This window comes from Lipotes vexillifer, unplaced genomic scaffold, assembly GCF_000442215.2.
Source record: "Lipotes vexillifer unplaced genomic scaffold, Lipotes_vexillifer_v1.1 scaffold1693, whole genome shotgun sequence".
Lineage (NCBI taxonomy): Eukaryota > Metazoa > Chordata > Mammalia > Artiodactyla > Lipotidae > Lipotes > Lipotes vexillifer.
Genome location: NW_006782186.1, coordinates 649677 through 674471, shown reverse-complemented (window position 1 = coordinate 674471; position 24795 = coordinate 649677). Strand labels below are relative to the sequence as shown.

The window sequence follows — 24795 nt, the reverse complement described above, 5'->3', positions numbered from 1 at the left end:
CAATATTGCAAAACCAAACACTAGATCTTTGAAAAGCTGATAAAACTGATAAATCTCTATTCAGAGTAATCAAGAGAAAAAGGGAGAAGACAGAAATTACCAGCAGCAAGAATGAAATAGGAAAGGATCATTATATATCTACATACTTTAAAGGGATATGGTAATATTGTGGGAAATTGTTTTTTTTTTTTTTAATTTTTTGGCCGGACCTCGCAGCATGTGGGATCTTAGTTCCCGGAACAGGGATGGAACCCATGCCCCCTACAATGGAAGCACAGACTCTTAACCACTGGACCACCAGGGAAGTCCCTGTGGGAAATTTTACACCAATAAATTTGAAATCGCACGTGAAAGTGACAAATTCTTTGGAAGAGAAGTATCAAAGCTCACTTAGGAATTCTCAGATAACCTAAACAGCCCCACAGCTAATAAAGTAATTGAAGTCATACTTTTAAACTTTCTCACAAAGAAATCTTAACAACCAGATGGCTTCACTGAAGAACAATTCTACACAAATTCCTCCAGAAAATATAAGAATAGTTACACTTCCCAATCCATTTTATGAAGCCAGCATTACTCCCATACTAAACCACACAAGGACATTGCAAGAAAAGTACAGACTAATAACCTTCATGGACATAGGTGAAAGAAGTCTTAACAAACTATTAGCAAATCGAATTCACTACAAATGAAAGGAAACGTCCTCAACCTAACAAAGTTTCTTAAAATTTCATGGCTAATAGTGAGACAGGAGGGAAGGGAGTAGGGCACAACCTTTAAAATAATGACACAGTCTTGGGAATTCCCTGGCAGTCCAGTGGTTAGGACTCGGCGCTTTCACTGCTGTGGCCCAGGTTCAATCCCTGTTCAGGGAACTAAGATCCTGCAAGCCACAAGATGCGGCCAAACAGATCAAACAAACAGAAAGTAATGACACAGCCTCTGAGGAAAACTGAATACAACAAAAACTGGTTAGCACCAACTAGGCCCAAGATGGCAGAAGGTTTGACTTCCAGGAGACCTTGAGCCTCATTATATGCTCATTGTAATACATCAGCATGCTAAATGACACACCCACAGGTGCCATGACAGTTCCAAGGCTGAGCATAAAAGGGCGGAAAAGTGGGCGGTGGCCCAATTCCTGGAAATCTCTGCCCCTTCTCCAAAATGGTTGGAATAACCCTCCCACTCATTAGCCTATGGAATTACCCAGCCCATAAAAACCACCCCATAGGGCTTCCCTGGTGGTGCAGTGGTTGAGAGTCCGCCTGCCAATGCAGGGGATCCGCAATGGGAGAGGCCACAGCACTGAGAGGCCCGTGCAAAAAAAAAAAAAGAAAGAAAAGAAACCACCCCATATTTCAGAGCTGCTCTCACCTTTTGAGACAGACCGCATTCTACCTATGGAATGCATATCACTCTAAATAAACCTGCTTTCACTTACTATGGCTCACTCTTGAATTCTTTCCTGCATGAAGCCAAGGACTGTCCCAGGAACTCACCGAGACCTGGGACACGACCACCCTCTTGTGCCTCATTTTCCTGCAGCATCTTTACAAAGGAAGAGGAAGAAGGTGGTCTCTCCATTCCCACTTTTCCTTTGATTATAAAAATGTAGCCCACTTAGTTCTTGGGGCAGAGCCCTCTTGCCTTCCCACTTGTATCCTTCACAAGCATCCTGTATTAATAAATCTACTTCTTACCAATCACTTTGCCTCTCGCTGAATTCCTTCTGCATCAAGACATAAGGAACCTTAGCTTCATTAAGTCCCAAGATGAGCTGTGCAGTCTCAGTTGGAAGTTGTGGGTTCGAGTCCCATCTGAGGTGCAGTTCCAGTATTAATTAATAGTGAAAAGACTGCTTTCCTTCAAGAATAGCAACAAAACAAAGATGCCTACTCTACTTATTTCTATCCAACATTGTACCTCAACAGTCTCAACCAGTGAAATAAGAAACAAAACGAAAAAGACATAAACATTAGAAAGGAACAAAGTAAACCTTCTCTGTTCACAAACAACATGACTGCCTACCTGGCAATCTACAAAATGAATCCACAACAGAAAAGTCTACTGGATCTAATAAGTGAATTTATTAGCAAGGTCACAGAATACAAGCTCAAAACAGAAATGTTTCTATATGCAAGGAACAAAAATTGGAAATAGGAATATTTTAAAAAGGAATACCATTTAAATTAGCATCAACAAACATGGAATCCATGGTACAAATCTAACAAAGTATGTGTAAGATCTGTATGCTGAAAACTACAAATAATTGATGAGTGAAATCAAAGATGATTTTCACAAATGGAGAGATTATATCGTGTCCATAGATTGAAACACTCAACACTACGCTGTCAAATCTCCCCAAATTTTCTTAGATTCAACACGTATCAAAATCACAGCAGGATTTTTGTAGAAACTGACAAACTAATTCTGAAGTGTATATGTAAAGGCAAAAGATCTAGAAAGGCCAGGAAGATTTTTGAGAAAAGAACAAAGTTGGAGGATTCATATTACCTGAATTCAAGACTGTATAAAACTACAGTAATCAAGATAAGGTGGTACTGGCAATAAGGACAGAAATGTAGATCAGTGAAACAGAACAGAGGGTCCAGAAATAGATCAACATAAATGATTTTCAACAACTGATTTTCAACAAAGGTAATTCAATGGAGAAATAACAGTCTCTACAACAAAGAATACAGGAACAAATGTTCATCCACCTACAAAACAATGAATCTTGCTCTTTATATAAAAGTTAATTCAAAAAAAAAGTTAATTCAAAATGGATCATAGACATAAATGTAAAACTAAAACTTAAAGCTATAAAACTTCTAGAAGAACTTTATAAAAGAAAATCTTTGTAACCTTGGGTTAGGCAGAGACGTCTTAGATCTAAGAAACAAAAAGTATGACACTTAAAAAAAAAATGAAAAGACAAGCCACAGATTAGCAGAAAATATTTGGAAAATATATATCTCATAAAGGACTAACTCATACAGAACACCTAAAGAAATTTTACAACTCACAATAATGAGAAATCAATCAAGCAAATAAAAAATAGGCAAAAGATCTGAATGAACATTTCACAAAAAAAGAAGGTAGGGGGATTGATGGCAAATAAACATATTTTTTAAATGCACAACATCATTTCATCATTAGGAAAATTAAAATTAAAATCAGTATGAGATACCACTTTATCAGAATAGTGAAAATTAAAAAGACTGACAATAATAAGCCCTTACAAAGATAAGGAACTATCATACATTGCTGATGGGAAGGCAGAATGACAGTCACTCTGAAAAAAGAGTTTCACAGTTTCTTATAAATTTCAACATAGCACTTACCATTAGAACCAGAAATTCCAATACTGGGTATTTATTCAAGAGAAATGACAACTTACATCAACACAAAGACCTATATTTAAATACTCACAGCAGCATTATTCATTGTAGTGATGGTTACTTACTTCATACATTTGTCAAACTCATTGAACTGTATACATTAAAAGGGAAATTTTATTGTATGTAAATTATACCTCAAAAAAACCTAACTTGTAAAAAAATTTCTTTCGAAAGTCATCCATTCCCTGACTCTATCCAGGTTTGTCTACATACCTCTTAAACATACTCCCATAGCTCTCTTTGCAGCTATTCATCGATCCTCAGTTTACCGGGTCTAAGAACCTTATCTGACTCATCTCTGGATCCTTAACACAAAGAACGATGCCTGCTAGAAAGCAGATGACCAATCAATGAACCTCAGTGATTCTGGCTATTAACCTAACACATCTCAGCCTTGCTTTCCTCTAAAAATTTGTAATTCTATTATATCTGATTTTCTAGTAGCCTGTTACTTGTTATACCTATTTCATAAGTGACTTTCTACAAGGATATTAAGTGTCTAGTTGGCTTAGAAAAATGTTTTCTCTTTCTCTTGTTCTCTGCGATACCAACATAACCAACTTTGTAAGAAGACACCTGAATGCTAACTCTCTGAAACTAGGGTAAGTTAGACATAAGCACAGCTGGGTAATTTAAGAAGACAACCACCTAAGGAATGTGTGAACTGAAAAGCATGATGAAGGCCATCTTCTCTGGCCAAAAAAAAACCCCTCCCCTACAAGCCTATAGCCCTGCAACTCTAATGTTAAGAAGCCCCACCCCCACACAACGTAAACAAGTGCTTAATATCATAATCTATACACAGAGAGCCAACTCTGGCATGTAGCAAGACAGAAAGAGTACGTGCCTCAGGGCAGGGCTGGTTAGCCAGGCTAAAGGCAACAAGCATTTGGTACTAAAAGAGAGGAGAAAGACCCTAAGCCACAAGTCATTACTTCATGAGTTTTAATTAAGACCAGCGCTAAAACAAAAGAAAAAAAATAAAAATAAAACAGAATTTGTAGCAGGTTAGAATTTAGTTAAGCAAAATATTCATTGCATGCATTGTCCTGGTCACTATAAAAGAACACAAAATAAAGTACAGTATGCAAAATAAGGGAAGAACTGTTTTGCTTTTTTTTAATCTGAAAAAGAAAAATGTAGAATTGTTTCTCTAAAAGAAACATACCAGAAAGTATATACTGAATAAATAGTAAAAAATATGAAGGATGTTTGTAAATATAACTAACATTTTAGGGTCACCTTTATCAGTAGTCCTACAGGTATCACAAAATAGAAATGGCATTTTTTCCAATGTGGGCTGAGTGGTTACCAAGGACTACATGTATATTACCAGTGTGGTACAGCAGAAAGAGAATGAATTTTTAAGTCAGGCCTAATTTAAATCCCAGCTCCACCTAGCAGTGTGATCTTGACAGTTTCTTAAATTCTCTGAGGCACGATTTTCCCATCAGGAAACTATGGGCAATAATATCAACTTTCACAAGGTCACTATAAACATTAACTATAATTACTTATGTCTGGGAATGGCAAACAGGTTTCATTTCAGATGCAATTCTGATATATTTCTAGTTGCATCCTGGAACACTGGTGTTAGAAAGGATTATGGAGCTACTTCTGAGCTCAGCTAGAAGAGTGCTATGATGAGTTAGCTACATCACTCATGGGGAATGGGTAGCAGTATATGAGCCAGGCATTTGTCATCCCTGTGCTCAATGAACAGAAACTCTTCTTATTCTTGGAGTAACCCCACTCTACTGGTCATAAGAGAGGTGCTTATTTTCAACTGAATTTTCAGATTCTAGGGGAAACATCCAATAAGACAGAACAAGCAGAGTGCTATGAGAAAACATATTCTTTTCTACCTGCCCCCCCCAAAAATCTCCTCTTAAATTATCAGCTTAAGGCAGTTCTTCATAAATTTTTTTTTTTTTTTTTTTTTGCAGTACACGGGCCTCTCACTGTTGTGGCCTCTCCCATTGCGGAGCACAGGCTCCGGAAGCGCAGGCTCAGCAGCCATGGCTCACGGGCCCAGCCGCTCCGTGGCATATGGTATCCTCCCAGACCGGGGCACGAACCCGCGTCCCCCGCATCGGCAGGCAGACTCTCAACCACTGCGCCACCAGGGAAGCCCCTTCATAAATTTTTTCAGTCATTTTTTAAACCTGGCAATGACTCAAATTTCTGTAAGTGAACAATCATAAAGGGTCTCTCTTTATAATAGGAAATGTAGAATCAGAAGATTCAACAGAAAAAGCTAGACTGTTTATTTAGAGAAGACAACTACTTGAAACTGCAGTCTAAAAATTACCTGCTGACCCAAATATTTCAGCCCATCCAAACAGACTTTCCATTCAATCAACAGCTGGTAGATGTCCTCCTTTCCACCCCAAATCTGCACCACGAAACAAGACACAGATGTATCGAGACGGTCCGGCATTATTCCAAAATCAAGACTCCGCCATGTTGGATTCTGTTGATGGAAATGAAAACATGCTTTAGGAAGACCCTAAATGTTTACGGTTTACAGTTATTTCAGTTAGGTTGTACATCATTTTGTTCTTTAACCAAAAGAACTCATAAATATACTAAATTGCAAACTTAAGTGAAGAAGACATTCCAATTAACATAAAGAGGGTGATATCGGTACTTTTTAATTTCTCTGCTTATTTATTATAGTCAATAGAAGGAGCATATATTCTAATCTCTCATTAACATGGCTTCCTATGGTAATTCATTTATTTATTCAACACAATACACAATTATTAAGAAGCAACTTATACACAATGCCCTCAAAGTACCTCCAACTTGTTGCTGGATTCAAACCTCTCTTTAAATAATTACATTGTTTCATGAAAAGTGCAATATGCAAAAGGTTACAAAGTAGCACAGGAGGGATAATAAACTTGGAAGGAACAGGGAAAAGACAGCACACAGGCTATGAAACTTGGCTTTTATAGGACAAACAGTAGTTCACCAGATTAAAATAAGGAATTGCAGGCAAAGGGGAAATAATAAGGGCTCAGAGGTGTGAAATAGCACAGTGTGGTCAGGGAACTAAGACAACTGCTGGAGCGCACAACACAGGAGCGGCAGGATGCAGAGCTGGAGAGACCAACACGAGACTCCTCGCCAAGGAGGTGGTACTTTACTCTGTACAAGACGTGGGGCCACTGAAAGGTTTTAAGGTTAAGAATGGCATGGTCAACTTTATGCTCTGAAAGAACTTTGTTTTTCATAGAGGATTATCCAGATAAGTTGAAATATTCTCTGAAAAGTGAAAAAGTTAAGGGGCTTTAATATTATCAATAGACATGAACTACAATGCATCGATTACTTACTTTCATTTATTTCCCTTACATTAAATGTTAGGGCTTTCATTGCTGAATGTAACTACAATCAATCTCATTAAATTATCAATTTTCATATTACACAAATCAGTAAATCAAAAGGTCCTCATATAAGGGTAACTAGTCTTTGCTTTGTGGCAGTTTTTCTTCCTGACCAAAATGGGGACAGACTAAGGCAGTGTTTTTGTTTTAGGGGATATATTGATGTATGTGTTTTTCTGGGTTTGGCTGCTGACATTTCAGGAGTGGGAACATGACTTCCAGTTCCATGGCACTTAACATCTGATCTATCTTTTTCACTTGTATGTACTTCACTTGTATATTTTTATTGTCTGATATCCTTGCATTAAAATAAAAGCTGTGATAGAAACATTGCCTGATTTGTTTACCACAAGATCCCCAAAGTTTGAAAAGTACCTGCTATGTGCTCAATAAATATTTGCTGCTGGTGGCGCAGTGGTTAAGAATCTGCCTGCTAATGCAGGGGACACGGGCTCAAGCCCTGGTCCGGGAAGATCCCACATGCCAGAGCAACTAAGCCCGTGCGCCACAACTACTGAGCCTGTGCTCTAGAGGCCATGAGCCACAACTACTGAGCCCACATGCCGCAACTACTGAAGCCTGCGCGCATAGAGCCCATGCTCCACAACAAGAGAAGCCACCACAATGAGAAGCCTGCGCACCACAACAAAGAGCAGCCCCTGCTCGCCACAACTAGAGAAAGCCTGCGCGCAGCGACAAAGACCCAACACGGCCATAAATTAATTAATTAATTAAAAAATATATATTTGCTGAATGAGTGAATGAATGTCCAATTAACCAAAATGGATGTTTGAGGACACCAAAAGATTATCAATAAATAGCATGATAATAACACAATAAACACATTGTGCAATCAGCTTTATTCTGATTCCACACCATCCAAGAATTTCAACCTAAGATCAACAGAACTCCATTCTTACATGACCCCCAGTCTCTATCCCACCATAATTGTTTTAGCAACCCTTCTAGATAGGGGTAGAGTTTCATTTAAAAATGAAGATAAACATTAAGGTCTAGGAATAACCAGGAAGACCTGTACTACAAGAAATGCTAAAGGAAGTTCTTCAGGCTGAAGAGAAATGACACCAGATAGAAACCTGGATCTTTAAGAAGGAATAAAAAGCACTGGCAATGGTAAACACGGAGTAAATATAAAAGACCATGTATTTTTCTTATTTTATTTATATCATATATGTCTGTTTAAAGCAAAACCTATAACTGTATAAAGGGTTTTATAACATATGTATAGGTTCACAAATATGAAAGTAACAGCACAAATGAGACAAGGTGGCCAACTGGAACTACACTGTTGCCAGGTTCTCCTGTTTTACCTGAAGTAGTTAAGAGTATATATAGTAACCCCTGAAGCAATGATTAAAAAATCAGTGCAAAGAAGTACAGCTGAAAAGGCAAGGCAAGAATGTAAAACAGAATATGAAAAAAAAATACATACTGCATGATGATTCCATTTATATGAGGTTCTACAAGAGGCAAAACAAATCTGTGGTGAAAAATGATTTCCTTTTGTGGGGGGAGGGCTTGGGCACAAGGGAACTTTCTGGAATGATAGGAAATGTACATATCTTGACAGGTATGTATGCACTTATCAAAGCTCAGCAAACTACATAGTTAAAATCTTTGCATTTCATTGTATATGGCTTTTACTTCAGGGAAAAAAAACTGTAAACACTGAACTCTAATGTATAGGTCTGCTTCTTATAGTGGTAAGGATTAGCATTTCTAAAGCCACTTTCTGTGTATTCTAAGCCTGAGTAAAGATGTTGAGGACAGTGGAAGGCAGGTTTTTCACTGTCAGAGAATGGAGTTACAAATGAACTGAGTTCAGCTGGATTGAAAATGGAGATGTTGGTATGAATGCATGGTTTTTAAAAGATAGATCGATACACAGATAGAGCAATAGATATAAGGGGTGTGTGTGCGTGTGTGTGTGTGTGTGTGTGTGTGTGTATTTCCTAGCTCAGTCCCTTAAAAAGTCTAGAAGTAATGAGCACACTAGTAACAATGAGCATGCTCAGATCTTGCTGTCTATTTAGCATTCTCACTAAAAGGAACCAAGGGTTCCTTCGGGAGAAAACTGATTCCAGGGCAGGAAGAGTACAAAATGAGTCTGGAACATCTCATGCCAGAATGTAAGTAAGTACTCAAAGAATGATGTGGGCATATCAAAAGGAAAGAGGAATCAATTCACAGGGCTTTCACTAACCCAATGTGGGGTAATTTAAGCAACAAAATAAATAATGACAGTAATGGATTATAACCCATTGAATAAAAATAAGAATCTTTGAATTCATAATGATATAGATTAATAATTAATTAATAATTAATTAAATGGGAAATAAAGACAGAATGCCAATTAATAAATATAAAAGTCTGAAAGATGGGAATGAGAAAATTGCCAATGGATGCTAAAACTGGTAAACAAACAGTTGATAAGAAGCAGGATATATGAAGTCTCAAAGTTTCTTCCTAACAAATCACTTATTAATTATAAATGGAAAAATTATAACTTCACAGTGGAGAAACCTGACAGGCACTACCTTAATCAACTGACAAAAGTTAACATCAATATTGGGACAAACGAACAACAGGTGCCTTCTAAACCAAAGCACTGAAAAGAATACAGTATTACAGCTATAGTTTTCCTGCCGAAAATGCATACCTGAATCTAATCACGAGGAAACATCAATCAAATTGAAAGACAGTCTATGAAATAACTGGTCTGTATGGTTTTAAGTGCTGAAGTCAAAAACACCCCCAAAAAGGCTAAAGAACCATCCAGACTGAAGAAGAAAGCAACATGACAAATAAAGACAGAGTGATTCTGAATTGAGTCCTGGAGAGTTGACAATATCTGAATAAGGACTAGGAATTCATTGGTGGAAAGGTAAATTGGTACAACCAGTTGGAAAACAGTATGGAGGTAACTCAAAAAAATTTAAAATAGAACTACCATATGATCTAGTTAACCCTCTTCTGGGTAGATATCCAAAGGAAATGAAACAGTGTCTTAGAGATAGAAGCACTCCCATGTTCACCACAGCATTATTCATAACAGTCAAGATATAGGTACAACCTAAGTGTCCATCAACAGATGACTGAATAAAGAAAATGTAGCATATATATGTATGGAATATTATTCAGCCTTAAAAAAGGAAATCCTGCCATTTGCAACAGCATGGATGAACCTGAAGCATAGTATGATAAGTGAAGTAAGTCAGAAAAAGAAAGTCAAATACTGCATAATATCACTTATATGTGGAATCTTTTAAAGAAGTCAAACTCATAGAAACAGGGTGTGTAATGGTGGTTGCCAGGGGTTGAAGTTGGGAGAAACAGGGAGGTGTTGGCCAAAACGTACAAAGTTGCAGTTTTGCTAAATGAAATCATTCTGGAAATCTAATGACAACATGGTGACTATAGTTAATAATACCGCATTGTATACTTGAAATTTCCTAAGAGAGTAATGTGTTCTCATTACCAAAAAAAACAAAAAACAAAAAACAGTAACTACATGAGGTGATAGGTATGTTAATTAGCTTAATTTTGGTTAATCATTTTACAGTATATACGTATACCACAACATCACATTGTACACCTTAATATATACAATTTTTGTCAACTATACCTCAATTACGCTGGGGGTGGAGGATGAAGGACTGTGGTTAATAACTGTATTGTGTCAATGTTACACTTTCCTGATTTTAATCATTTTAATATGATTATGTAAGAGACTGTCCTTGTTTGTAGGAAATACACACTGAAATATTTGATAATAGCAAATCTTTCTTTGAAGGTAGTCTTAGTTATTTTAAGAAGCCAAAGTTATTCTTAGAAAAATTTATTGAAAAATACAGGCAATAAGAAAAGATAATATTTTGGGTAAAACATGATGGGTAACTATGAAACAGCAAGACTAGATTTAACACATGGCCCAAGGAATGAATGGAAGGGAACCACCCATTTCTGATAATGGCAGGCTAGACAATCATCCCACTGAAAACAATTAAAAATGCTGGCTAAAATATTTTTAAAATAATAATAACCACCATCATCACCAAAGATTTTCTAAGCCAAAAAGGAAAGCTAGAACCCAAAGTGTAAATCTAGAGGGCTTTTCTCTTAAAGGCATTTGCCGACCTATATAAACTTGACGTTTTGGTTTTGGCAGTCTTAAAGGGAGACAAGAACATAATTCAAAGCCCAGACCCAGGCCGTACTCATGTCTACAAGAAGTCCCTCTCCACACTGAACTGGGATCACAAAAATGCTATATACTCACAGAGCATGAGTGAAACAACAGGGTAGAGGAGAATTCAACAAACCAACTGCACAAATCCTTAGATAATCAAAAACAGGAAGCATGAAAAAAGGACTACATAAACTATCAAATTAGATTGAATGCATCCCATTAACTTATTTTTAAAAAAGTCAAATCCTTGCACAGAATTTGTTTATTCTTAATTGGCATTAATTGGCATGTTTCTCCAGAACAGACACTTCATAAAAATAAAAATATAAATTTAAAAAAAAGAATATGTAGGGACCTCTGTGCTTCCACTGCAGGGGGCACGGGTTCAATCCCTGGTCCAGGAAACTAAGACCTCACATGCTGCACAGCGTGACCAAAAATTTTTTTTTAAAAAGAGTATCTAGACGGCCAATAAACACTGGAAAAGGTGATCAATTAGAATAGTATATGAGGAAATGTAAATTAAAATCATAATACAATACCACTATCCCACCAGAATGGCTAAAATTTTCAAAACAGATAATACCAAGTTTGGACAAGAATGTGGAGCAACTAAAAACCTCACACTGCTGATAGGGATGTAACTGGCACAAACACTTTGAAAAACTATTTAGCAGTATCTACTAAAGCTGAAAATAACCTATGATCCAGCACTTAATTCCACTCCTAAAGATATACCTAACAGAAATACATACACATATGTATTAATGGACACGTACACATAGAATTAATGAATAATGTGTATGAATCTCACAAATATGCTAAGCAAAAAACAATATGCCATACAAAAGTTCAATAACAAGCAGAACTAATCTATGGTCAAGATAGTGGTGCTCTTTGGGAGGAGGTAGTAACTAGAGGGAGAACACAAGATAATGTTCTGCTTCTTGATCTGGTTAAATGATCCGTTCCCTTTGAAAAGTCATCAGGCTATTATTTGTGCCCTTTACTGTAGTATGTGCTATATCTCAATACAAAGTAATAAAACAAAAATTTTCTAAGACCCAATAATGGAAAAAATACAGCATCTTACAAAGAGACACCTACAGAAGTAAAACAAATAAAGATCTCTTTACGATGTCATTTCAGGCCCTAAAGCCTAAAGAGCAGGAGTTGGAAGATTACAACCACCTGAAAAGACAGTCACTTACTACCCTATGTGTAAGATCACCTCTCAACAAAAGTATCAATATATGTGCTCTAAAATATGAATGAGTATAATTTCAAATTCTCAGCAGAAAAAGCATGAAATAACCATCCCTTTCCAAAGTGAAAAAAAGAAAGACCTGGTGAATATATCTGAAGGGCCAAATTGCATAAGGGGTGGGATGATTTGGGGGGCAGTTATTATATTAGTTATTCTTAAATACTTCATTCTAAAACTAATTAAAAGCCTTTGGAAGGGAGGTAGTCTTTTGAAGTTGTTTCTTGTGGTTGAACAGATGGCCTGGGTTTCTGTTCTAAACCAATAAAACGTTAATACAGTAGAGCCTATTGTCAATCCTCTCATTACAATGACCTTCCTTTATGCTTTTATAAAATAGCTGCCAGACAATAAGCAATCATTCCTGCGCTGGTCCTTTCAGATACAGATACAGTCTGCCACACATTCAAAGACTCTACTGCCCGATAATGTTATTATAAAACTCTATGGGGCGGGCTCCCCTGGTGGCCCTGCGCTGGTCCTTTCAGATACAGATACAGTCTGCCACACATTCAAAGACTCTACTGCCCGATAATGTTATTATAAAACTCTATGGGGCGGGCTTCCCTGGTGGCACAGTGGTTAAGAATCCGCCTGCCAATGCAGGGGACACGGGTTCAAGCTCTGGTCCAGGAAGATCCCACATGCCATGGAGCAACTAAGCCCATGCGCCACAACTACTGAGCCTGTGCTCTAGAGCCCGCAAGCCACAACTACTGAGCCCACATGCAACAACTACTGAAGCCCACGCGCCTAGAGCCCGTGCTCCACATCAAGAGAAGCCACCACAATGAGAAGCCTGCTCACCGCAACTAGAAAAAGCCTGCACACAGCAACGAAGACCCAACACAGCCAAATATTAAATAAATAAATAAAATTTTAAAATAATAATAAAAAAAATTTTTTTAATCCAGATAATTTATATTTAACCTACACATATCAGCCCATTTTCTAGATGGAACAAATTATTCAAGTATACTAAGATCATTTAGGGACCTATATCTTATTCACTGAAAGTACAGTGGCAGAATATTAGGATATTTATAGCTTTGAAAAGTTTACCTCCAGGAGAATCTAAAATTATTATTTATTACCTGGGCAATGTCTCTAAACCACTGCTCAATTGATACTTCTTATTTTATTAAAGAAACACACATATATAGAAAATTTTCAAAACACAAACAAGTTATCACTATTTTTATCACTCAATAGCAAATGCACGGTCACAAGAAACATGACTAAGAATTCATAAAAGCTGTTCCAATTTTCCCAAAACATACAAGATAACCCTCAGGAATTGCATACTAAATTTATAAGTAGTAGTTATTCCTCAGCCCAATAAACTCTCTTCCCCCTCTCTCATTCACCTTTATTCATCCTTCATGTCTCAACTTAGAAATTGCTTATTGTTAGAAACCTTTCCTAATCACCCTCCTCAAACTGAGATAAATGATACTCCTACATGTTTCCATAGAATCCTGTTCTTCCCTGGTCCTATAATTGCATGTGTCAATTATCTTAGACTCTCTCCAAATTATGTAATTGACCAGACAGAGGTTAGAAAATGATGATGAAGTTTAACACAAGGTAAGATAAGATGGCATAAGCAAGAGGAGCCAACTCCCTCTCCCTCCCTCCCTCTCTCCCTCCCTCTCTCTCTCTCTCTCTCTCTCTCTCTCTCTCTCTCTCTCTCTCTCTCTCTCCCCCAAGAGGAGCCAACTCCCTCTCCCTCCCTCCCTCTCTCCCTCCCTCTCTCTCTCTCTCTCTCTCTCTCTCTCTCTCTCTCTCTCTCTCACACACACACACACACACACACACACACACACACACACACATGAAATGTTAATTCATTCAGTCACAATTCAACGAGAACATATACTTGTTTAAGAATCCCTCAGGCCAGTAACTCATAAAAAGTATTTATATTGTTCACTTTTTTCCCAAAGATTTAAAAATATCTCAGGCAGTCACAAGTCCAACAGAAGTTTTGGTTCTGATAACTCTGTCACATGCTTTCCCTAAAAATACATGCTCTCCAACCCCCAGGCCATAGACTGGTACCAGTCCGTGGCCTGTTAGGAACCAGGCCACACAGCAGGAGATGAGCAGCCAGCAAGCAAGTGAAGCTTCATCTATATTTATAGCCACTCCCCATTGCTCACATTACTGCCTGAGCCCCGCCTCCTGTCAGATCAGCAGCGGCATTAGATTCTCATAGGAACGAAAACCCTACTGTGAACTGCGCATGCGAGGGATCTAGGCTGTGCGCTCCTTATGAGAATCTAATGCCTGATGATCTGAGGTGGAGCTGAGGCGGTGATGCTAGCGCTGGGGAGCGGCTGCAGATACAGATTATCATTAGCAGAGAGGTTTGACTGCACAGAGACCATAATAAATCAACTGCCTGCAGACTCATATCAAAACCCTGTCAGTGAGTGGCAAATAACAATTAAGCTGCATCTTACGGAGTAGACTGGACATAAGCAACACACATAAGCAACATTCGGGTGTCACTGTCTCCCATCACCCCCGGATGGGACCATCTAGTTGCAGGAAGACAAGCTTAGGGCTCCCACTGATTCTGCATTATGGTGACTTGTATAATTATTTCATTATATATTACAATGTAATAATAATAGAAATAAAGTGCACAATAAATGTAATGCACTTGAATCATCCCAAAACCATCCCTCCACCCCTCCACCCCCACCACCCAGTCCGTGGAAAAACCATCTTCCAAGAAACTGGTCTCTGGTGCCAAAAAGGTTGGGGACCGCTGCTCTAGAACTTTGTTTATTCACTTATAAGGCCCATCACTGATGTAATGGAGGCAGCACAGTGCTGTGAAAGAGCAGAGCTCTCGAGCTCTCCAACATCGGTTCTACCAGTCACCACCAGCTTTGCGACCTAGAGTAAATTCCTCAACCTCTCTGAACCCTGGTTTCCTTAACTATAAAACAGGAATATCTCCTACCTTGTAGCATTGCTATCAGGATGAGAAACAACATATACAATGCATCCAATAAACTACCTGAATCACAAGTGAGTAGTTAACTGTTTATTAAAGAAACACACATACAGAGATATTTCAAAACACATACGAACTAGCTATCACTCTTCTTCCTCCCAGCACGAGATTTTTAATTTTCTAATAAAAGTAAAAACTCCTTTTTTGTATTAAAAAAAAACAAAACTAATAACTAACTTTATAACTGTTAAAGATGGTGCATGTGGGTTCATTACACAATTCACCTCTACTTTTGTGTATGTACAAAATCCAATTGAGAGAATTTAGTTACTTCCATTCTTATTGCTTCAATTATTTTAGTTTAAATTAACCAATGGCCCTTCGACAATATTAAGGATCTAACTTCCCCCAAAACCAAAAAAAAAAAGAAAAAAAAAGTTCCCAAAAGTTAACAAATGGTTTGGAGGGTATGGTTAGCTGAAGCCAGAGACAAAAAAGTCGAATTATACATTCACCATTAATCGTTCTATGCTAAATATATCTGAGAAGAAATCAGGACTCTGACATATAATTTGGAGTCACATCTCCACCATCCAGCCTATCAATGGTGGATTATTCCAGTTACTGCAGTAGATACTTACTGGACTTCACTGTGCTAGGGACATTGGAAAATAGAAAAATGAGTAAGTTGAGGGTCCTTGTCCACTAGATGCTTCCAATTTTGTGTTACCTCCCAAAATCTCATCCTCATGCCACCCACCCCTTGACTATCACCTGCTGTCTCTCCAGGTCATTTCCTCTGCTGCCCTGATCCTCAATTCCCTTACCCCTTCTTTGTCATGCTTGCTGAGCAAAATCTCAAACCACTCACTCCACTCCAGCCATACTAACTTCTTAGCCATTCCTTAAAAACCTCAAGTACACTCCTACCTTCATACTTTCCTGATTCTTGGCCTGAAACAGTCTTTCCCACTTAGATACACAGTATGTTCCCTCACTTTTTTCAGGTGTCTGCTCAGATGAGATCTTCTATGTGACTGCCATAGAAATTCAGCAACCATCCCTGCCAGATACTCCATTATACTGCTTTATTTTACTCCATTATATTTATTACCATCTAACGTATTCCAATTTAGCATCAATTCTAACAAGCATTTTTCTTCCACTGTAAGATAAATTCTGACTTTAGAAATGTTAAAATGAATAAGGTCCTACACTCTTTGACCACCAGGTGGCAGTCATCAGGTGACACTGTCTCTAAAATGCACAACCTTAAAAATAGTTGTTCTTGGGCTTCCCTGGTGGCGCAGTGCTTGAGAGTCCGCCTGCCGATGCAGGAGACGCGGGTTTGTGCCCCGTTTCGGGAAGATCCCACATGCCGCGGAGCGGCTGGGCCCGTGAGCCATGGCCACTGAGCCTGCGCGTCCGGAGCCTGTGCTCCGCAAATGGGAGAGGCCACAACAGTGAGAGGCCCACATAACGCAAGGAAAAAAAAAAACAAAAAAAAAAAAAAAAAAAAAAAAAAAAAAAAAAAAAAATAGTTGTTCTTACTATCAGTTCTTTCGAGCTAGGCCCACTGTTGGCACTACCTGTGCTCAGTCTGCCATTTAAAATGTATCTCTGCACTACAGTGTGCTCAGTCTGACATTTAAAATGTATCTCTTGATTTAAATTGAAACAAAAAATCCTATATAGGGAATCCCCTGGTGGTCCGGTAGTAAGGACTCTACACTTTCACTGCCGAGGGCGCGGGTTCAATCCCTGGTGGGGGAACTAAGATCCCACAAGCTGGGCGGTGAAGACAGCTTGATGAAGAGGAAAGAGTAGTAGAGAGTTGAAGATGGAAGGTCTGGACCTGCGGTTCTGGTCCCCCAGTTGTGTGACTCTGCAAAAATCACTGAGTCTCTCTGGATGTCAGTTTCTTAAGATCTACCCCCTCTACCTTACAAGTTGTTCTAAGGATCAAAATGAGACAACATATGTAAAAGGATTCTGTAAATATAACACATCACTGATATCCATTTATTCATCTAACAAATATTCACTGAGCATCTACAATATTCTAGACTCTAGGGTTTCAGAGGAGAACAAGACTGGCAAGGTTCCTGCTCTCATGAAACTTGCGTTCTTGTAGGTGGGAGACAGATAATAAACAGATAAATGGACAAGAATTTCCAACAGTGACAAATGCTCTAAAAAAAACAAAACAGGGTGATGTAAAAAAGAGTGGAAAGGGAACTACTTTAGACAGAATAGTCATAGAAGGCCTGGCTGAAGTGACATAGCTCAGACTTCAAAGGAGTATTCAGCCAAGTGAAGAAGTGGGGAAACAGGTGCTGCGGCATAAGGAACAAGAAAAGTTTGGCATGTTTGAAGCACTGGAAAAATGAGGTAAGCCTGGAACACAATGAGTGAGGAAAACTGTTAGCAGATGAGGTTGAAAAGGTAGACAGGGGCCAAATCCAGGATGGTCTTGGACTGTTAAAAGGATATTATCAGTACCAAAAAGCTCTTCTTTATATCAACATGGCCGAATAAATTGAGCCACTTATGCAAATATCTAGTGTACCCATTATCAAAAGTAGGACATTTCCAACTTTCTAACTGAGCAATGCTATCGCCAAAAAACAAGTGGAAGGAGCCTACGCAATGGCCCTAGACATAAAATTCTTAAGAACTACATACAAAGGTATCATTTATTATGTTGTTTGGTAAGTCAAACAGCCAAAAACCTCGACAGGGGACTTCCCTGGTGGTGCCGTGGTTAAGAATCCACCTGCCAATGCAGGGGACACAGGTCCAAGCCCTGGTCCAGGAAGATCCCACATGCCGCGGAGCAACTAAGCCCGTGCGCCACAACTACTGAGGCTGCGCTCTACAGCCCACGAGCCGCAACTACTGAGCTCATGTGCCACAACTACTGAAGCCCAGGCGCCTAGAGCCCATGCTCTGCAACAAAGAGAAGCTACCGGGATGAGAAGCCCACACACCACAACGAAGAGTAGCCCCCGCTCACCGCAACTAGAGAAACCCGGTGCGCAGCAACGAAGACCCAATGCAGCCAAAAATAAAATTAATTAATTAATTATTTTTTAAAAACCTCAATAGTAATAGAAGTGACAAAATTACAGAATGCCAGGCATGCTCTAAGCACTAGAGATACAACAATGAACAAATCAATGAAGATTTAAGCAATAACTGAGCAGAAGATTTAACTGTAGAATTATCATAACACCAAAACTGAAATTCAACGAATTTTTTTTTCTTTTTTTTTTGCAGTACGCGGGCCTCTCACTGTTGTGGCCTCTCCCTTTGCGGAGCACGGGCTCCGGACGTGCAGGCTCAGAGGCCATGGCTCACGGGTGCAGCCGCTCCGCGGCATGTGGGATCTTCCCAGACCAGGGCACAAACCCGTGTCCCCTGCATCGGCAGGCGGACTCTCAACCACTGCGCCACCAGGGAAGCCCCAACTTATTTTATGTCTCAGCATTTTCTAAAATAGGAGTTATAGGCTTAGTCATATGTACCTGTCAAAAAACCAACTTACCAAGGAATTCTTAATCACTTCACTCCTATAAAATTCTGGAAAAGAAGAAAAAGAACAATAAGTGACATGGAAGAAAATAACCTCACTAACTCTTAATCCTACAAATTTTTTAACATATGCTCTAGTAAAAACACTTAAAACATTTTCAAGGGATCTATTCTCTACATATATTTATCTGCAAAATTTTAAATTAAAATAGAAATAATGATTAAATAAAAGTTTTTTTTAACTGAAGGATAGCTGATTTACAATGTTGTGTTAGTTTCTGGTGTATAGCGAAGTGATTCAGTTGTACATATATATACATATTCTTTTTCATATTTCTTTTCCCATTATGGTTTATTATAGGATACTGAATATAGTTCCCTGTGCTACACACAGTAGGACCTTCTTGTTTTAAATTAAACGTTTTAAAGGGAAAAAAACATTAGTAAAGAAAGGTCAAAATCTGTTAAGGTTTAATTCAGTGATTTTTCCCTTACTGGCTCCTTTTACCCCAGATTCTAAGGTAAGCCCTTAAAAACTCAGAGTTCATTCTCCTTTACCAACTGCCATTGTCTACAGCCAATTCTATACTCCCTGTTTTTCTCAAACATCTCAAACAATTATCCATTGTAGTACTGTGGAAAGAACACTCATCTAGCAACCAGCGAACATAAGTTCTAGTTCTACTTGTCATTAACATTCTGCTTCTCATTTCCTTGAGCGCATTTCTTCATTAGACAATTGTGACAATCAGACTAATAATCAAGGTCCTCTAAGCACTAAACTTTGATGATTCTACAAAGTTTCATTTACATTGTAAATGTTACAAAACCTGAAGATACAATCAAAAGAGAGACTGTGTCAGAGGTTCAGACAGACATTCTTTTTTTTTTTTTTACATCTTTATTGGAGTATAATTGCTTTACAATGGTGTGCTAGTTTCTGCTGTATAACAAAGTGAATCAGTTATACATATACATATGTTCCCATATCTCTTCCCTCTTGCATCTCCCTCCCTCCCTCCCTCCCTATCCCACCTCTCTAGGTGGTCACAAAGCACCGAGCTGATCTCCCTGTACTATGCGGCTGCTTCCCACTAGCTGGTTTGGTAGTGTATATATGTCCATGCCACTCTCTCGCTTTGTCACATATCCTCAAGTCCATTCTCTAGTAGGTCTGTATCTTTATTCCTGTTTTACTCCTAGGTTCTTCATGACATTTTTTCTTTCTTAGATTCCATATATATGTGTTAGCATACGGTATCTTTCTCTTTCTGACTTACTTCACTCTGTATGACAGATGCTAGGTCCAGCCACCTCATTACAAATAGCTCAATTTCGTTTTTTTTTATGGCTGAGTAATATTCCATTGTATGTATGTGCCACATCTTCTTTATCCATTCATCCGATGATGAACACTTAGGTTGTTTCCATCTCCTGGCTATTGTAAATAGAGCTGCAATGAACATTTTGGTACATGACTCTTTTTGAATTATGGTTTTCTCAGGGTATATGCCCAGTAGTGGGATTGCTGGGTCATATGGTAGTTCTATTTGTAGTTTTTTAAGGAACCTCCATAGTGGCTGTACCTATTCACATTCCCACCAGCAGTGCAAGAGTGTTCCCTTTTCTCCACACCCTCTCCAGCATTTATTGTTTCTAGATTTTTTGATGATGGCCATTCTGACTGGTGTGAGATGATATCTCATTGTAGTTTTGATTTGCATTTCTCTAATGATTAATGATGTTGAGCATTCTTTCATGTGTTTATTGGCAGTCTGTATATCTTCTTTGGAGAAATGTCTATTTAGGTCTTCTGCCCATTTTTGGATTGGGTTGTTTGTTGTTTTGTTATTGAGCTGCATGAGCTGCTTATAAATTTTGGAGATTAATCCTTTGTCAGTTGCTTCATTTGCAAATATTTTCTCCCATTCTGAGGGTTGTCTTTGGGTCTTGTTTATGGTTTCCTTTACTGTGCAAAAGCTTTGAAGTTTCATTAGGTCCCATTTGTTTATTTTTGTTTTTATTTCCATTTCTCTGGGAGGTGGGTCAAAAAGGATCTTGCTGTGATTTATGTCATAGAGTGTTCTGCCTATGTTTTCCTCTAAGAGTTTGATAGTTTCTGGCCTTACATTTAGGTCTTTAATCCATTTTGAGTTTATTTTTGTGTATGGTGTTAGGGAGTGATCTAATCGCATACTTTTAGGTGTACCTGTCCAGTTTTCCAAGCACCACTTATTGAAGAGGCTGTCCTTTCTCCACTGTACATTCCTGCCTCCTTTATCAAAGATAAGGTGACCATATGTGCGTGGGTTTATCTCTGGGCTTTCTATCCTGTTCCATTGCCATGTTCTTGGATTGGAAGAATCAACATTGTGAAAATGACTCTACTACCCAAAGCAATCTACAGATTCAATGCAATCCCTATCAAACTACCACTGGCATTTTTCACAGAATTAGAACAAAAAGTTTCACAATCTGTATGGAAACACAAAAGACCCTGAATAGCCAAAGCAATCTTGAGAACGAAAAACGGAGCTGGAGGAATCAGGCTCCCTGACTTCAGACTATAGTACAAAGCTACAGTAATCAAGACAGTGTGGTGCTGGCACAAAAACAGACAGACATTCTTAACAACCCTCCAACATTCCCTCTGCTGACCCTGCCGAAGTCACTTCCGTGGTGCTCTGTCAGTGCAAAGCCTACAAGTACCCTGTATCTTTATGTTGCTATAGGGAAATATTTTCCAAGGGTGATACACATACCACTGATATATGAGACCATTTTAGGTGATACTTGAACAAACTTTATTTTTTTCTAACATATTGAAATGTATGTCTCATCTATCCAACCCCTAATTGTAAGCTCCATAAGGGCAGTAACATTTGTTTTTGTGTAACTGCTGTCTCCTCGGCAAGTAGAACTATTCCTGGCACAGGGTAGGCACTCAATAAATTTTTTCTTGAATCAACAACTTCATAGATTATGCTTAGACATGAGTTTAGACATAATGAACTTTTAAAAATATGTTAAGTATGTAGCATTATAGATGAAACTCAAAGACAGTGAAACTTGTTGAAGTAGTTAGTCCACAGGACTGAAGTTTGGGAACCATCAAGCTGTAAAGGAAAAGTGGACCTGGATATAAAATTCTTATGGGCAAGCTCTCTTGGTTAAAATGTTTCTTTCCAAAACATACCATCTACATTACTTTATGCTTATCTTCCCTTAAAAAATTAATAATAATAAGGATAATCATTCTATTTTGTGGTGAGATAGTCACAATGAGTGAAAAAAACAGGTTCTATGAGAGAATTTACAACAGGATCCAAAGTTTTACAATTATGTTTACAACATTTATTTTAGGTGATAGAGTTGGGCTGCTTACTTTTATTTTTTGCTTGGCAGTTTTCTAATTTTTCTATTTTGAACAATTATTTTAATTAAGAGAAGGGATAATTCTAATTGCTTTTAAAAGGAAACTTCTATTGATGAACATTTAAGTTACTGCTAATTTTTGGATATTTCAAGTAATACTATAAATAATCTTTGAAAGATATATACCCTAAGACACCTGAATCTATAAGATAAACTTGTAGAAGTAAAATTGCAAGATAAAAGGAAAAATACAGTTTGAATTTGATAGATATTGCCAAATTGTTCTCTAAATATATTGTACCACTTTACAATCCCACTTAACACTAGGCAACCCTAAGTATTATTCTTTTCATTTTTCCCCATATGGTTAACCAATGCCAATCATAAATTGACTAAATAAATGTACATATGTATGTATGTGTGTGTATATATGTTCTTTTTTTAATATGCATACATATACTCTAATTTATATGTACCAAATATGTTATTAGAAAAAAAAAAGACTGTGCTAAAAATGTGTTGTTTGTTATTACAAGGTACTTTCACTTAATACATTTTTGTATTTAATACACTTTTGTATTGTCTGAATTTGCTGCAAGTAGGTAATACCTTTAAAATCAGTGAAAAAAATTAAGATATTCCTCTTTCCTTGTGAGAGAGAATTCCTCAGCTTAATCTACAAAGTGTCTAAGTTAAACAGTCCCCAAAATATGTATCTCCAGCTCTAAGAAGATGAACAGCATCATTATTTCTTCCAAAACTTTGCTGATTAACTGTATATATAAATGAAACTAAACAATTTGCCTTCTCCATTAGATCCTCAAAATGGACTTGCTAATTTAAATAGAGAGAGGTCAACAAAGGAGCCATACAGTTTGGAAAGGAATCACTGAGCCTGAGGTAATTTCTAAAGTGTTAAATGTGCGCCTACACTGTCTATCACTCTGTTACACTTACATTATTGTCAATGCAATTAGCAGCACGGCACACAACAGAATAGCAAATTTAGGAAAATTTAGAGTAAAAATATAGTTCGGTCCCCCAGTGCACCATGGGTAAGCTTGACCCTGGACAAGTCAATTAACTTTTCTGGGCCATAGTTTCTTCACCTTTCAAAGGAGAATGACACCTAGAAAATAACAGGGTTGTTATGAGGCTCAAATGAAACAGTGACTACTTTATAAGCTATAATTTTTATTAATACAATTCTATGAATTTTTATTAATTCAACTTGAGCAAAACTATTAGACATGTAAATTTTCAAAAAGAATGTAAATTTTCAAAAAGATATCATCCAAGACTAGCTCTACGTGAAAGGGTCTATTAGATACAAATGCTTCTCTATCCATGCTAAGACCTAAACAAACAAAGCAAGGAGAAATTGCAGAGCATGGTTCCAATGGCATGTTTTGGCTGTTATACAGCATTCCATTTATTGAACAAAACTTTTTTAGTATCTCAACCTCACTCATAATAGAAGAAATACAAACTTAAATTCTACTATGAAACTATTTTTCACCTATCAGATTGGCAAAATTTCAAAAGTCTGACTGCATAGTCTGTTGGTCAGGCTGTGGGAAAAAGGGTACCTGTACATAGCAAGTGGGAATGTCAACAACAGCAGTTTTACAATATCTACCAGAACTCTAAGTACACATTCTCTTTGTACTTCCACTCTTTGGAGTTTACCCTATAGCTATACTAGCACTCATACAAAATAATGTATACCAATGAAATTGTTCACTGCAGTACTGTGTGTATAGCAAAAGCCTGAAACAACCTAAATGCCTACCAATAGGAGCCAATTAAATAAATTATGGTACATCTGTTCAATGCAAAACTAAAAAGAAAACAAAGAAAATTAGAGAAGCTCTTTACGAAATAATATGGAAAAACATCTAAATTATATTAAGTAAAAAATACAAGGCACAGGGCTTCCCTGGTGGCGCAGTGGTTGAGAGTCCACCTGCCGATGCAGGGGACACGGGTTCGTGCCCTGGTCCGGGAAGATCCCACATGCCGCGGAGCGGCTGGGCCCGTGAGCCATGGCCTCTGAGCTTGCGCGTCCGGAGCCTGTGCTCGGCAACGGGAGAGGCCACAACAGTGAGGGGCCCACGTACCTCAAAAAAAAAAAAAAAAAATACAAGGCACAGATATATATATATATATATAAAATTTGGTACTATTTTTACTTGCATTTGCATAAGGAATCTCAGTAAAGGTAAACAACGGTGGGGTGAAAAACTAGGGGGATGGGACAGGTGAAAGGAAGATTTTAATATAAACCTTTATATATATTTTGAACCATGGACGGCATTAGCTAGTCAAAAAGTTAAATGAAAATATTTAGGGGCTTACTTTGTGCCAAGCATTGTTCCAAGTACTGGAAATAGTGCAGTGAACAAAACTGACCTAAAAATTTCTGCCCATATGGAGCTTACATTCTAGTGAAGAGGACATGCATTAGCCAAATAATTAAACATACAGTTATGTCAGACAATCTGGAGTATGGTGGAGAAAAATAAAGCACAAAAGACAGAGAGGAGAATAGACACAATTTTTAAAAGGGGTTAGTCAGTGATCAAGGAGAGTTTCTCTGAGAAAACATTTGGATTAAAGACCTGAAAGAAGGCAGAGGAGCTAGGAGC

General features: G+C 37.9%; 1 protein-coding gene across 2 annotated transcripts in view; it reads right to left on the bottom strand.

Annotated features, from left to right (window-relative positions):
- The window catches only part of UVRAG (UV radiation resistance associated), a 315389-nt gene that overhangs the window by 258464 nt on the left and 32130 nt on the right, over nucleotides 1-24795 (bottom strand). For both annotated transcript variants that reach the window (XM_007455036.1, XM_007455037.1), the window contains 2 exons: nucleotides 18786-18820; nucleotides 5716-5877 (listed from right to left, as the gene is read on the bottom strand). In XM_007455036.1, the coding sequence (XP_007455098.1) occupies nucleotides 5716-5877; nucleotides 18786-18820 (197 nt within the window). The remainder of the gene's footprint in view (nucleotides 1-5715; nucleotides 5878-18785; nucleotides 18821-24795) is intronic.